The sequence below is a fragment of the Ailuropoda melanoleuca genome, chromosome 4 (genome assembly GCF_002007445.2).
Source record: "Ailuropoda melanoleuca isolate Jingjing chromosome 4, ASM200744v2, whole genome shotgun sequence".
NCBI lineage: Eukaryota > Metazoa > Chordata > Mammalia > Carnivora > Ursidae > Ailuropoda > Ailuropoda melanoleuca.
This window is the reverse complement of record NC_048221.1, coordinates 136,377,210-136,392,200: the sequence shown is the minus strand read 5'-3', so window position 1 is coordinate 136,392,200 and position 14,991 is coordinate 136,377,210. Positions and strand designations below refer to the sequence as shown.

At 47.3% G+C, this 14,991-nt stretch overlaps 1 protein-coding gene and 1 long non-coding RNA gene across 5 annotated transcripts in view; one reads left to right on the top strand and one right to left on the bottom strand.

Annotated features, from left to right (window-relative positions):
* Positions 1 to 1,661, bottom strand: part of ROCK2 (Rho associated coiled-coil containing protein kinase 2) — a 136,831-nt gene extending 135,170 nt beyond the window's left edge. For 3 of the 4 annotated variants that reach the window (XR_004625087.1, XM_034659905.1, XM_034659906.1), the window contains exon 1: positions 1,337 to 1,477. Coding sequence is in view for 3 of the 4 variants with exons in the window: in XM_034659905.1 (XP_034515796.1) it covers positions 1,337 to 1,477 (141 nt within the window). In the remaining variant the exon portion in view is untranslated. Of the gene's footprint in view, positions 1 to 1,336 lie in introns of all 4 variants that reach the window. The other variant, XM_019802053.2, reaches the window with a different exon arrangement.
* A 337-nt stretch (positions 1,662 to 1,998) lies between these two features.
* Positions 1,999 to 13,749, top strand: LOC105238612. Its single transcript, XR_002143169.2, has 4 exons — positions 1,999 to 2,717; positions 3,146 to 3,234; positions 9,634 to 9,753; positions 9,859 to 13,749. It is a non-coding gene; the product is annotated as an uncharacterized LOC105238612 (long non-coding RNA).
* The last annotated feature ends 1,242 nt before the right edge of the window (positions 13,750 to 14,991 follow it).

Below are 14,991 nucleotides of genomic sequence, written 5' to 3'. Positions count from 1 at the left end.
AATTTCTATCTGGGATTGAATACGAACCTGATGAATACTTGCGGTACTATTTTTAACTGAACTTTCTGGCCTTGGGTCAAAGTTTTGCTAGCAAAATACCAAAGTGAAAATGTTGGGAGTGAAGCCCGGAGTCTCTGCTCTGGCCTAGGAAAAGTTATGCCCTTCATGCAAACAGTCCTACACCCAACTGAAGACTGCTAAAGGAGGACCAGGGTGTCACGATGATATGAAAACACAACCAACACACTAATGTGAAAATCAGTGCAAGACAACGTCAAAGACATCGGACAGGACACAGTACATCCCTACATTCTGCTCATTGTACAGAAAGACACACTCTTCAGTCAGTTCCTGCACTTTGGCCAAACAGCACTGAGTCACTCTGCAAATGATTCCAGAAACCTCAGAGGATAACCAATGACTTCTGAAGAAAAGTCAGTTAATCACTGGAAAGGGAGGAGACACAGTTTTTCTCAGCATACAGTCACTAGGTTTCTCCCAGCAGAGAGCAGAACTGAACAGTTCTGGTAGAGAACATCTGAAGGGTTCAAGGATCACCCACACAAATTCTAGTCCTCCCGAGTAAATTTAATATCCAGAGCATCTTTTTCACTTTCTTCTCCTCCCCGGGGTAAAACTCCACACCTCCCTTTCTCATAAATGCATCTCAAAAGCACACGAATCAAACTGTCTGTGAAATACAATCGTCTATCCTAACAAAAATAAGAAATAAGCAAGCATTCTACGGCGCATTTCTAATTTGTCAAACATACTCCTTTCTTAATCAAGAACCAACTAGCAGCCTTTACGTGGTTATTAATTTGCATTTCACAGACTGCCTTTAAGAAAGAGATACAATGAAAAAGATTTATTCTACTCGAAAATTCAGACTGATTCTTTGGCTCTGGCTTTTTGTCATCTACCCCAGGTGGGTACTCCCAACAGGGAAAGCATCAGATTTCCCTGTTTCGACCCACGTCCCCACGCAGCATGCCACTCTTTCAAATTGGCCAGTCTAGTGAATATAAGACAGCAAATCCTGCTCCCTACCTCCCCAAAGCGAGAGGAGAGGCGGGAAGAAGAGGGGTGTTTCCTCCCAGGGCTCAAGAAAGCAGCAGCCGGGGATGACACCGGCTCCAGGAGTTGGAAGGGGAAGAATCAAACGTAGGTCTCTACTGCTGGAACTTGGTCGCAGAAGTCTCTGGCCTCCGACCCGGGCCCGGCTGCCGGAAGCGGGGTGGGGCGAGACCTCCCTCCCACGGATGGGTGGACACAGAGGGGGATCTGAAGCAGGCGCTACTAGAGCGGGGAGGGCGCCCGGGCCCCGGCCACCTACCAGCAAGCTCTCCACGTTGATGGGCGAACGAGGGTCTCGGATCAGCGCCTCCAGCTTCCTCTGGCGGCTCGCCCCCGCCCCGTCCCCCGGCATGGCCTCGGGGGCGCCGGGCATTTTCCCCGTCGCCGGGGGCCGGCTCATGCCGCCGCCGCCCGGCCCCGCACTCCCGCTCCCCGCGCTCCGGCCCGGGCGCCTCCGGGCCTAGCGCCGCCCCCGAACCGCCGGCTCCGGGCGGGGCTCCGCCAGGGCCCACCGCCCGCCTCTAGCTCCGGCTTCGGCTCTCAGTGCCGGTCCGGGGCCTGGGGTTGTCCAGGGGGCCGCCCGGCCCGGCNCCCCGCCCGCCGGCCTCCGCCTGTTGTCGCCCCCTCGCCTCCATTTTTTTCGTTTCCTCCTGTGGGTCCCGCTTCGCGTTTCTCCTTTTGGATCCTCCTTCCTTCCCCGCTTCCTCCTCCCCCTCTTTGAGTTCTCCGAGGGTAAACGGCCGGGCGCGCGGTGACCGCCTCGCCTGACCCTCCAGCGGGGGGAGGGGAGAGCGCGCCCGGGGTTGGGGTCTTCCCAGCCCCGCTCCCGACAGACCCTGTACCGGAGGGCGACCCCGCTGATTCAGGGGTCGGTCGCACACCCCCACCCCCTCTGCCGCCGCGCCCGGGGGGTCGGGGAGGTTGGGGGGATGGGTGGGCCCGCCCCCACTGACTCAGCGCACAGCTATGCGGGCCTTGCATCACCCGCGCCAAAATAATAGCGACCGCCAGTCGCTGCCCTCGCCTGCGGCGCTCTGCGCTGGCGAGGGGCCTGCCTGGCCCCGGAAGATTTTAGTGGAAAGGCTGGGGGAGTGTGCAATGGGAGTCGGAAACTGGACTCCTCGTCCCGGTATGGAGGGCCTGGAAGAGTTGCTTCCGGCCCCAGGGCAGAAGTCCTGGAATCCGAAAAGCTTTGTGCAGGTCCCCAGCGGTCTTCTCCCAGCCTAGGCTTAAACACTAATCAGGAAGAGGATAAGAGAGCGATAGAAAAAGACTTCCATCCGCAGGCCTGCTCCAGGTCCAGAAGAAGGGTGGTTGGTTATAGGGGCCGCTCCTCCGCATTCCTGCCCTCTCGCGGCCCGTGCCATTGGTCAGATCCACCCAGGGCGCAATCTGAAAAATATGTGCCAAGAGCTATAAAACTCTTCATTGAGCCCCTTTGACCTAGTAAACCCATTTAAGGAAGTCCATGTCTAAGGAAATAATCCAAAGGGGAAGGGGGAGGGAGAACTTGCATAAAGAGGTTTATAGCAGGGCTATTCAGAATGTTCATAATGACCAAAACCTGCGAAGGGGCCCGGTTGTCCAACAGTTGGGGAATAATCCAAGCAAGCTCTGTTACAGTAACAGAATCCTGGCAGGTATGTCGGATTTATGTCAAATGCATGAAATTTTGGCAAGTACATGAAAAGATGTATTGGAAATAAGGTTAAATGAACAACAGATACAAAATAGTTTTATACACTACTTAAAACGATGTAAAATGAGCAGCTGCAAGAACAAGAGAGTACGGTTGTTTTTAAGGGAATGAGATTTTTTTTTTTCTGTATAGATGCTTAAGAGAACATTAAAATTTCAAAAATTGAAAAACTGTACTCAGCTGGACCACTCCAAAAAAGCTATAATCTACTCCCCATTAAGTAATAAGAATCTTAAGAACCTTTCTCACTGGCATGTCAGAGATAAGCTCACAGAGATCTGCAGCTGAGTTCTAAAGCTATAACCTTGTAAAAGTAGCAATTGAATCAGTAAACGTTCCAGCAGCGTCATCTTTTGCTTTGTGTTAAAGCCACCCTCACTTGGACTTAGGCAGGAAGAGGCCCTGAACCATCTGATACAGCCTTTTCCTCTCGGATAACACTGACTTCTGGGCAGAAGGTAAGTCCTTTAAATCTGTATGTTGAGTGACTCATTCATACCTCTACAACCACACCAGGAAAACAAAGTGAGCCAGAGACTTTTGCTTATGCACTGGAGCAAAATAAGAGAAAATCCATGATTCTAGATCCTTTTCCCTGTAGACAATAAAATATATGCAAAGCCAAAGGAGTACCATGTAGTTCTCAGGTTCCAAATTAATTTTGCAATAACTGGCTATATATTTTTATGGAGCTTGGTGGGCTAACAGGAAGTCATGTTCCCAAATACTGGCCATGAAAACCTTATTTGAAAAGAATAAGTAGTGATCAGCAAGATATAGATAATGGGCACCTTCTACATTGGCTAGAAAAGGCAATACTGTAGAAAATTGTTAACCAGGACCTGCACCATTGTCTACATGGAAAAAAAGAAGACTGATCTCTTGATAGGAGTTAAACCATTTTTGTTTTGTGGTTTTGTGTTTGTTTTTTTTTTTTAATTTTGGCCAACAGAACAATTCTTTTACCAAAGTAATGCACAAATGCATTCTTGTAAAAGTTAAAAGAAAGCCAGACGTATATAACACATGCCTCAAAAAATTACTCTCCCAAATCTCCCTACACACCACACATTGTCTTGGCAGCCAAGGCCTTTACCTTATTCTCCTACATACATATTTGTGTATATACACAAATGTGTCTTTTCCCCACACATCTGGCCTTATATCATAGTCTCTCGCAACTTGATTTCTTTCCCCTTAATTAATAATATGTCTTAGAGAGATCTCCATGTCTATAAACAGAGATCTACCTCATTCTTTTGAACTGCTGTACTATATTACATGGTATTATGCACCAGACTTTTATTTTCTCTCTCTTAGAGAGCATCATACTGGACTCTGGAAACAAACTGGGCTAAAATCGTGCTGTTTCCACACCCTAGCTATGCCTGTCTCAGTTTCCTTATATTGTCTGTTGCAAAGTGCTTAGAAGAGTGCTGGCCCTCATAAATGTCAGATGTTAGTAGTATTTTCTCAGTGTCTCAAATGTTGTTGCAGTTGACATCCTTGTATTTTTGCCCTCATGTGGACATACATAAATAGCGTAGGTTCCTAGACGTGAAATTGTTGTATGAATAGGTAAGCATACCTTAAGTAGTTATAGATACTGTCAAACTCTCCTTTAAAAAGGCTACACAGTTTACATTGTCATGATCAGAAAAACCCCCAGTATCCCCTTACATTGGCCAGTGTTCACATTTTAAGACTTTAATTTTTGCCAATCTGATGGGCAAACAAAATGGCAGCTTGTTTTCATTTGTATTCCCGTCATTACTACTGAAGATGAGCATTTTGTGTTTCTGTTTCTTCTGAAATTACCTGTTTATATCTTTTGTCCCCTGGATTTGCTTTCCTTACTGATTTAGAGGAGCTCTTTATGCATTATGGCTATTCCTTCTTATTATAATATAATGTTAAAATACGTGTTACATTTTGCAAATATTTTCTAACAGCCTGTTGCTTGTCATTCAGTTTTGGTTTTGGTGTTTTTGGTCACACGAAAGTTTTACCTTTTATGAAACCAAATCTATCAACATTTTCCTTAACAGCTTCTGGATTTTGTGTCTGGATGGGGAAAGATTTTGAACCCAGTTTTTAGGGCACACAGAGGACTGAAACTGCAGGCAGCTCTATGAAATGAGAGTTTCCTAATAATATCAAGCTCACCTTATCCCCAGTGAGCCGTAGAAAGAAGGTGTCCCTGTGTTTGCACTTCTCAGAGGGATTCCTGCTGCTCTGTGGCTCGGTCCAAGGTTGGCGGCTTCCTTTTTAACACTGTCTCCAAAGTATCCTGAGCACTGATGGGACAGATGGGAACTTGGACAAAAACTGTGTTCGATATGAAGGAAGAGTAACAGGGAAATAAACACAGAGAATATAGGGAACTTAAACAGGCTGGCCTATCAGTGTATAAGGCTTTGATTCTACCATAACGAGGTAGATAAGTAGGACTTAGAAGCTCCACCCCATTTCATCTGAATTTTGTCTGTGTTTCTTTTCTCTCTCTCTTCATCCCCAGCCCATTTCTGTGTGGTTCGTGTCAACTTAACATCCACTACCCAGCAATACCTTCCTAGCTGTCCTGGTACTTCATAGTGTAAACTCGGAGAACCCCTCTCTGGTCTACCTGAGCCCCATCTGCTCTGTTCCAGTTTTTAATTTGAGGGATCTACCTCTTCTCCAGGAATTAAGCCACCCTTCAGAAGCAACCTTGCCCTCTCCACCCATAAAGAGGTCTATAAAAGAACAATTTTTTGTCTTCCCGTGTGGCACTTGGAATTACTTGTTTAATGAAAATAATTATTATGAATAAGGGCTTATTGTGTGCTAGACAATGTGCATTATAGAAATTATCTTACTTCTCAAAACAGTCTTTTGCTAATGGTAATATTACTCTGCCCATTTTCCAGATGATGTAATAGGGACTCATATGTGATAATGGAATGAATAAATTAATAAATGGAGGGATGGATGAAAACAATAAAATCTGAATGGGCTGGCTATCACCAAAACATGCAACAACTTTTCCCATCTTGCTTAACATTGCAGAACAACTCAAGCTGGCATTGTAGTGAGATGCTTCTGCCCCACATAAGCCAAGATTTAATCAGAGAATAAAGGAATGAACTCTAAACACAAAGGTATCATTATTATAGTAAACTCCACTCCTCTAAAGGATATAGGGTTTAATGGTTTCTGAAATAGGGTTTCATCCGAGGTTTCATTCATGATTCTGGTAATAACTCACAGCATGAATGAGAAAATTGCTGTACCCTCTGTGAGTCAGTTTCCTCATACACAAAACAGAAATAATGAAGCTTGGTTGTCATTAAGTCTCCTTAAGATCTCTAGATGAAAGATACTACATGCGTCCAAGACAAATTATTCACCAGTATACTATGGAAGATAGTCAGAGGAGAATAAAGCTGGTCACGGCTCAAAAGCATACTTGGAGGTAAATGGTAACTCACTCCAAAATATCTACATATATATGTTTGAAAAGAGTCTTCCCAAGAAATGGAAAACTCACCTGCTCCCTGGAAAGCTAAGCTTCGATCCTGGTCCTGCCAGTTTGGTGAGAGACCTTGATGTCATGTATGGCAATCTTCTTTTCCCCATGAGTGAGCTAGAAATGGCCTCAGGTATGCTTTATGTGATTTCCCTGCTCAAAAATCTCATTGGATTTTCTGTGATTATGCATGGAATCCTCAGCGTGGAATCTGGGGCTTTCTACAAAGTCTCCACAACCTCCGTTTCGAGGCTTTCCTTCCACTGCTCCTCCTTACTTTTTCTCAAACTGAACATAATTGGCTCTTCTCGTCTTCGCTCTTTGGTTAAGCAAATATCCATCCATGTGGAATGCCATCCCTTCTTCCCTTCTCCACCCACCAAGCTTCTAACCATCCTCCTTCTGTTCTTGAATAAAGGGCTTGATTCGTCCTGAGCCCTGGATCCCTTGTAGATTTTAACAAAATATTTAGCAAGGTGCTTGCCTCACCTACACGAAGAAAGCAATATCTTTATTTTTCTCTTGGTGTTTTTAACATCCCCCAAAATGGGTCTGTTGTGTATCTAGAGTAAATTAGCGACTTCCCATCATTTACCATCCACCATGTGAAGAGTCCTTTCCTACCATTCCATTCTTCAAACACTTTGATCCAGCAAACTTTAATCCGTATAGGACACATTGTTCCCAGAAGAAACCATGCCATCTCCACCTCTGAGCTTTGCTGGTACCATTCCACCTCCCTGCCCTTTCCCTCCCGGTCTGCCCAGCACCAACCACCTCGGAAGTCACACTTCTTCCAATCCAGCTCCCTATGTCCTGATTTCCTTCTAAATTCAACTGGAGCATTGTGCTGGTTCTTTGGCAGATACAGAAAGAAACTGAATATGGATTCTTCCTGCATAGAGTTCACAATGAAGAAATGGTAAATTGAATAGGTACCCAGTGTTTGTTTAATGACCAAATGGTCGAATCAAAGTATATACCCCCCAAAAAAAACAAAAAAAAACAAAAAAACAAACGCCACAAATAATTATAATTGCAGAAAGGTAAGTCCCTGAAGAAATTCTCAGATAATATACTAAGAGAACTCAAAGGATCCTGGAGCAAGAGAGATCTTCTAGCAAGGGGATCAGGAAAAGGAGGGGACATGTGACCTGGGGCCTTAGGATTCAGTAGGGTTCGGAAATGGAGAAAGGGAGCAGTTTTCCAAGCAAAACAAGGGCAGGTGTGGGAAACTGTGAGGTAACTGAAAGGGAAAATAAGTAATGACTAGAGAGTAGGCACACACATGGTTAGAAGGACCACAGAGGTCCAGCAGAGGAGGTAAGTTGACGCCAGGGCAGGGAAGGCCTAGCATCTGTATTAACATGCTGGGTGACATCCCTAAGCCACTGCTGTCCCCTGGGACTGGCTGTAATTGAAGATACGGGCAAAGGCCACCACCCTCCGATTCTATCACCCCCTGAGGTGGGCACTGGGGAACTCATTAGCAATTATGGGCACGATGGGGTGGCACGTGGGACTCAGCAGCAGTACGATGAAGCAAAGTGGAAGGAGGCTGGTTTGGGAGACATTTTTGCAATCCACAGGCCACCGTTTGTAATTAGGTGGTTTATGATCATGAGTAATTAAAAACCTACAAAGCACACGAAGAAAACTGTAAAGTGGTTGGTCATTAGAATACAGGGATAGCACTGAGTTTCCACAAACTGGCTTATGGTGAAATGAGAAACCACTTCTATTTTTTTTTTTTAAAGATTTTATTTATTTATTTGACAGAGATAGAGACAGCCAGCGAGAGAGGGAACACAAGCAGGGGGAGTGGGAGAGGAAGAAGCANAGAAGCAGGCTCATAGCGGAGGAGCCTGATGTGGGGGCTCGATCCCATAACGCCGGGATCACACCCTGAGCCGAAGGCAGACGCTTAACCGCTGTGCCACCCAGGCGCCCCGAGAAACCACTTCTAACTTCCCAGCCTTTAGAATGGCCCTTTGATTGCTAAGGTTGCTCTTGTAATATTCCAGTTGATGCTTTGGCCCCTAAATGGAGTTGGGATTTCGTGAAGTGAAGACGGAGGAGGCGGGGCTCTGGGAGTCAGAGCCCTGGGGTCGGAAGTGCAGGCTGGTCCACATCTTGGGGCAGGCGGTGAGGCTGAAGAGAGCAAACCCGCAGTAGAGTCGCAGAAACCTCATTCCCCCCCCCCCCGGCTCTGTCCTTTCCCAGCTGTGTGCAGATCAGCTCCCCTTCTCTGAGCTTCAGTTCCTCTCTTAGGGTTTTTGTGAGAGCAAGTTAAGAGAGGGCTCGTACAGCATCCAACCTGTTGAACAGGTGGTCCATGGAAGCTGGTTCCTTCTCACTCATCAGAAGCTGACAGGATCCCAGGCATTGTTTCTTTCATTTACTCATTCAACGTATTTATTTGGAGGTTCAACAAAGATATTTATGTACTGGTCTCACAGCAGTAAACAGAGAAACAATCTCTGTGGATCCTTTTTAGGTTTCTGATATGATGGAGGGGATGACCATGACATAAATAATCATACAAATAAATAAGTCATTAGAGATGTGATAAGAGCTACAAAGGAAAACTACAAGATGCGAAGAGAATCAGAACAGGGGGCCTCATCCAGATGGGGATCAGGGGAAGTTCATGAGAAAGTAATAATCCAGAAGAGGTCTAAAAGGATGCATAAAACCTGGGAAAACTTGGGGAACAGGGAGAAGCGGGCTGGCCTGGCTGAGATCAAGGGGAAAAATTTGGGCTTTTTTTAAACAAATAAGGGGATTTCATAACAGACAGGCTTATAGTTAGGCCACTTGCTATGTGGTTTGCTAAGAGTGGCACCATACCACGGAAACGACGGGGCCATGACTAGTAGAGAGAAAACACTCGTTCTTCCAGATCACTGCAGTTCAGCCTGGTCAGGTTTTAGCCTACCTGTCCCCAACCCCTCATATCTGCGGGAGTCTTTGTGGCCATTTCTCTAAGTACTTTATGTAGTCATTCTTGGAAGCAGGTGAATCTGGAAGCACTCTGTCAGATAGATCCTTGTTCCGATCACACCGGAGAGAGGGCCCATTTCTGTCCTTTATCCAAAGCAGCAAAACCCGGTGGGGGAAATAGAAGTTGGACACATGAGACATGGGCTTCAGTGCCACCATTTACGGGCTGTGTGACCTCGGGCGAGTCACTTAACCTAGCTGCACTCCATGACTCCACCTGTAAAACCAACTCTGCAGAATTGATCTCAGTGTTAAAACAGGGACACGTACGTGAGGGGACTATACAAAGATGACTCCAGGGGCATGGGGGCACGTTCAGAGTCCTTTCTCTTAATCCCTGCTGTAGTCCCCAGCTTGTGTCCTGGGCATTGAAGAGGAGAGGAAGGAGATGTCAAGCATGACCTCCAGCGTTCGCTAGGACTCATCAGTAAAGTAACAAAAATCAACGATTGCATCTAAATGCAAGGTAAGTTTATTTTAACACAGATAAAAATGAATGAGTTAAAAAAAAAAAAAAACAGAAGCAAGTAATAGGATAGTCCTTTGTGATTCTTTGCACTTTTCCGGGCAGGTTGGGGGAGAGCAAAAGAAAGAAAAAGAAGGAAATACATGGTGGCAACCCAGAGGCTGAATGCCCATGAGCAGAGTCTTCAAATCTTTCCATTTCTTGTTGACATTCTCACTGACAGTGTTTGAACAGGGCCGGGCTGTTGACGAGCAATCATTGTTTGCTGTCGCCCAGCAGAACCTGTGAGATAAAGCCGTCCAAAGCTTGACAGACATCACTTCGTCAGCACGATGCCCGGCAAGGTGTGAGCCGCCAGCCTCGGGAAGGGGCAGCCTCTGGTTCCATCTGCTCCCCCACGGACCTTCAGAAGTGCTGTGAGGCTTTGCAGCCAGAGCAGATAGCCGAGTGTCAGGAAGGGCGCAGAGGAGCAGAGATGTTCTGGAAGCCAGAGACTCTGAGGCCTGGGCCTCAGACACAATGCACGCTCTCCTTCCCAGACACCACAAAGGTGACTGAGACAATGTGAAGTGACCCACACTGCTCCCCATGCCTCGGAGGGTGGGCGCAGGCTCCCGAGGTTTCTCTCGGGGTTTGCTCTGGAGGCTTTCTCCTGCGCAGCTCCCAGGGCTCCTCGTGAGTTCTTTATCGTCACCGCGGCTGCAATGACCACCTGGCACCAAGGACTGTGACTGAGGAACTCGGAGATAAGCGAGGCAAGGTCACGGACCTCATTACTTGGGGAGGAAAGGAGACATAGACACAGGCCCAGCAAGGAGTAAGTGCTCCGCTTACAAACTGCTAGAATGAGGAGTCGACTGACTGAATGAGCGTAAGGCCATACACGCAAGTGAGCCCCGCGTCAGAAGAAAGCACAGGATTTGGAGTGTGAAGGCAGAGTGGACACCCCAGCTCCCCCAGTCGCATCGGGGCCTTAGGCCGGGTACTTCTTCTTCCAAATTCATTGTCTACCCTGCTCTGTGCCCCAGGGGCTGACCTCTGTGACCCACCTCCCTGGGCTCCCTTGCCATGTGTTTTCTGGCTGGGCTCAGACAAAGGGGGTCCCTGGAAAAGAGATTGGGACCTCCACCCTGGCCCATCCTCTGACGGCAGCTCAGTACCCAACACCTCCAGCCCCCCCACTCGCTGCATCCCATTCTCACTGGGCTCCAGGGACATTGGGTCCTCCCCTCACCCTTGTGGCCCTTGCTTCTCACTGCTACTAACACCTGGGGCCTCAATATGCCTTGTCTTCCTTTAATCCTGTCTACACCTACAGAAAGAGCTCCTTCGTAGAAACCACCTGAATCAATTCTGTTTCCTATTGAGACCCAATTTATTAGAGCAAGTCATGGAACTTCTCAGAGTGTCAAGTTCTTCCACTATGAAATGGAAATAGTAATACTTAGTATCTAGCACCATGCTTGAACATGGGCCCTCAGTAAACACTGGTTGGTTGAATAAATGAATGCATGGACCATGATGGCTGGCTGGGTGGGTGAATGAGAAGAATACTTACAGGATTAGTGACAAGATGTTAATGCATTAGGTATGAAAGTACTTGTTATCATAATTCTTATTAAATGGTCAGTGAATGTAATAGCATAAACTATCTTGATATAAAAAATGGGCATGGGTTGAGAATCAGGAAAACTGAGTCCCAGTTTTTCTATTTGTTAATTGTGTGATCTTAGGCAAATTATCTTCCCATTCTGTGCCTCTATTTCCACTCCTCTAAAGCAAAAAAAAATAAGAGTTTATGACCCAGGAGCCATCTAGCTTGGACAGCCTATCAAGTGCTAAACATTCCAGGGAAACAGCTTGAATTGGAGAAGCTGGGGACATGCTCAGGGCAGAGACAGGGACTTGAAGAGCATAGTAAGGACCAACCAGAACAGCAGCACACTCCAATGAATAGAGACTTGAGGGGATTAACGGGGCAAGTTTGGTCAATGCAGATGACCCAGAATAAACATCTGGCCAGAACAGAAGTTGTCTGTGGGAACTTAAGGGACCTTGAGCATCGGCTGAGGAGCTAACGCTGCAAAAGGGAAGGAATCTGACTTCCACGAGGCCCCGGAAGCCAACCGAGGACTCGGATTTGAGTTTCCTCTGCTCGATCCTCTGAAATGCCACCAGGGTCCCCGTCTTCCTCTCCTGATGGCCGCTTCCTTCTCTCTTCTGTGAGTCCTTTCTCTGAAGGTCACTTGTCAAATTAAGGATGAGGGAAAATTTATTGGGTGAGGAAACCATTTGGTAAGGGATCTTTTTGGCACCGTTCAAACCTTGGCAAAGGCCCCGTTCCTGTCATGAGCCTCCTTGCATTTTGAAATCTGTTTGTTCGAAGGAAAGTCAAAGATCAGATAATCAAAAGAAAGTGATTTTTAAAAACTGTTGCAAAAATATAAATTCAGAAATAAAAAATTTTAATCGGGCTTGAGCAAGAATATCACCCTGAAGGATCCTGGACATGAAGTCAAAACACTTGAAAAAAAATAATAGAAATGAACATGAAGGGTGATAATGCAGAGCCATCGTGGAGTTAATAACTCCACAGTGTGATTTGGTAAGTGGCTAGCTGTGTGAGTTTCGGCACGTCCCATCATCTCTGGCCTCAGTTTCCCCATATGTTACATAGAGGAGACAGACTCGACGGTGGGCTCTCAAAGTCTCTCCTGCCCACATAGGGCCTTCAGCTCCCATGCCACTGCTCTCTCTTTCAACTCTGTTGAAAGGGGGCACAAGACAACTTAACACTACTTTGGTTTCAGCTTGCCTGACCTTGGTCCCGGGTGTGGCCTCTCTGAGCGCAGGGGCCGGAGACCTGAGGCAGCTGCTCGGCTCTGGTGCGCTGTGCGGCTTTCGCCAGATATGAAAAGGAATGTCAGCACCAGCCTGCAGTCAAGCTGGGCCTCTGCGAGGGGGTCATCTAGACATGGCCAGCCTCACTGCCTCGCCAGAGACAAATCTCCTTGCTTCTAGTGGAGCTCCCTGGGGTGGCCCCCTGACCACTTGTCCACACCCCACAGGCCTCACACTGCGGTCATTCCAAAATGGCCCTGTGTGGTTTGTGTTATTCTCCAGCTCAAAAATGTGCACGACACCTCCTTGCTGAGCTATGGGAGCATGTCCCCAAGCTGCTCCCATTCTGTGAGACGCAGAAGCCCAGGCTGTGTCACTTGAGTTTGGAGAATGCTTCACTCCCACCTTGCAGAGTCCCAGCACCCCCACGATTCCAGAGAAAAGAGACCTGTGCAGGCTCATCGAGCCGAGCATATTTCTGAAATATATTTGGCCAAAGGACTTTCCTTGAGTAACTGCAAGCAATGGCCCTCAGAACAGCAACTCCAAACAGTCGGCTTTGGGAAACACTGTCCTGTGGGTGAAAAGCCAAACTTTCTGGTGTTTAGATAAGGCTCGCCTCCGTCTGGCCCCTGCAAACCCACAGCCCCTCCCTGTTTCTCCTCTGTACACCTGCAAGACCAGGGCCGTGGAGTTATTTGTTGACAGTTGTTCATTTCTGTGTGTGCCAATGTTGCAAAAATGTAAACTGGGGGGGCGCCTGGGTGGCACAGCGGTTAAGCGTCTGCCTTTGGCTCAGGGCATGATCCCGGCGTTATGGGATCGAGCCCCACATCAGGCTCCTCTGCTATGAGCCTGCTTCTTCCTCTCCCACTCCCCCTGCTTGTGTTCCCTCTCTCGCTGGCTGTCTCTATCTCTGTCAAATAAACAAATAAAATCTTTATTAAAAAAAAGTGCTTAAAAAGTTAAGTTCTACTACTTAATCTCTCACTTTTTTGTTAAAAAACTATGCATTTCACCCCCATCCCCAGGCCTTTGTTCAGGTTGTCTGCAAAGCTTTCCCTTTATTCACCTAGGAAAAGCCTATTCACCTCACGAAGCTTTACTCAAATACCACCACCCCAAATTCCTTACTAAGAATTTATTATTTATTAACGTGTTCCCCGGCACTTTTCATGAACTTCTGTTAAAGTACTTTCCATTCTGGGGCTCCTGGGTGGCTCAGTCGGTTAAGCACCTGACTCTTTTGATTTTGACTCAGGTCATGATCTCAGGGTCCCAGGATCAAGCCCTGTGACAGGCTCCCTACTCAGCGGGGAGTCTACTTGAGATTTTCTCCCTCTCCCTTTGCCCTCTCCCCCCTTCACATGCTCTCTTTCTCTCAAATAAATAAATAAATAAATCTTTAAAAAGAAAGAAAGTGCTTTTCATCTACTCCCCCTGACGGTTACATGTAATGGCTATCATAGTACTGCTTGCCAGTACTGGGTTCTGTGCGAGAGGTGTACTGGTAGAAAAATAAAAGCAGTCCCTGTCCTCTGTTTCCGGGTCCCCTCTCCTCATCTTGGAGCTCTTGGATCACATTCTGGGAATCTCCTCCCCTTACGGGGCTCCATCGGAATCTGTCTCAGGCAAGGTGGTGGGACTTCCGCATTAACTTGCCTCTGTTAGATAATCTGCTGAAATCAGAAAGAAAATGGGTCTGAGCCCTGCAAGGAAAGAAAATGAGGCATTTATTTGCAATATTTCCCAAATTCAGGGGTTCAGTTATTTGGCATTCAGTCAGAAAGGAAATGGGGAGCGAGCCGACAGGCACGACAGGTCCTGTCCGAGGGCGCAGAGCAGGTGCCCTGGAGCGCGCCCGGCAGTGAAGTTCAGACTTTCTCTGGGCTTCTTTGCTCCTGGACCCGATCCTCGCAAACCAAGGACACATTAGACACAGCAGATGAAGAGTGCCTGAGTCAGCAGCCAGCAGTAGCTGAGTGGGTGGCAGATTCAGTGCGAAAGAAAGACAGGGCTGGGGCCATGGGGGGAAGGGCAAACGGCTCCCTGAACCTCCGCGGTCTCAGCCTCTGTGGACATCACTACACCGGAGGCCGCAGAGCGTGAGAGCCAGAGATGCCCGGATGTCCAAGAAGCCGTCAAGGCACTTGCCATCCCCCCCTCAGAAGGCGGCAGAGCGTATTTAAGCTATTGGAGGTAAGTTTATTTTTATTTTGGGGTGGATGAATTTATTTTTTAAATTATGACTATTCATTCCAAAGGCGAAGATTTCCCCCAAGGTAGCATCACAGTTCATGCCTTTTACTCTCAGGGGTTGGTGCAAATGTCACCTTCGCGAACACCTTGATTTTAACTGCAGCCCCACTCACCCCTGGCATCCCTTGGCTCGTTTTC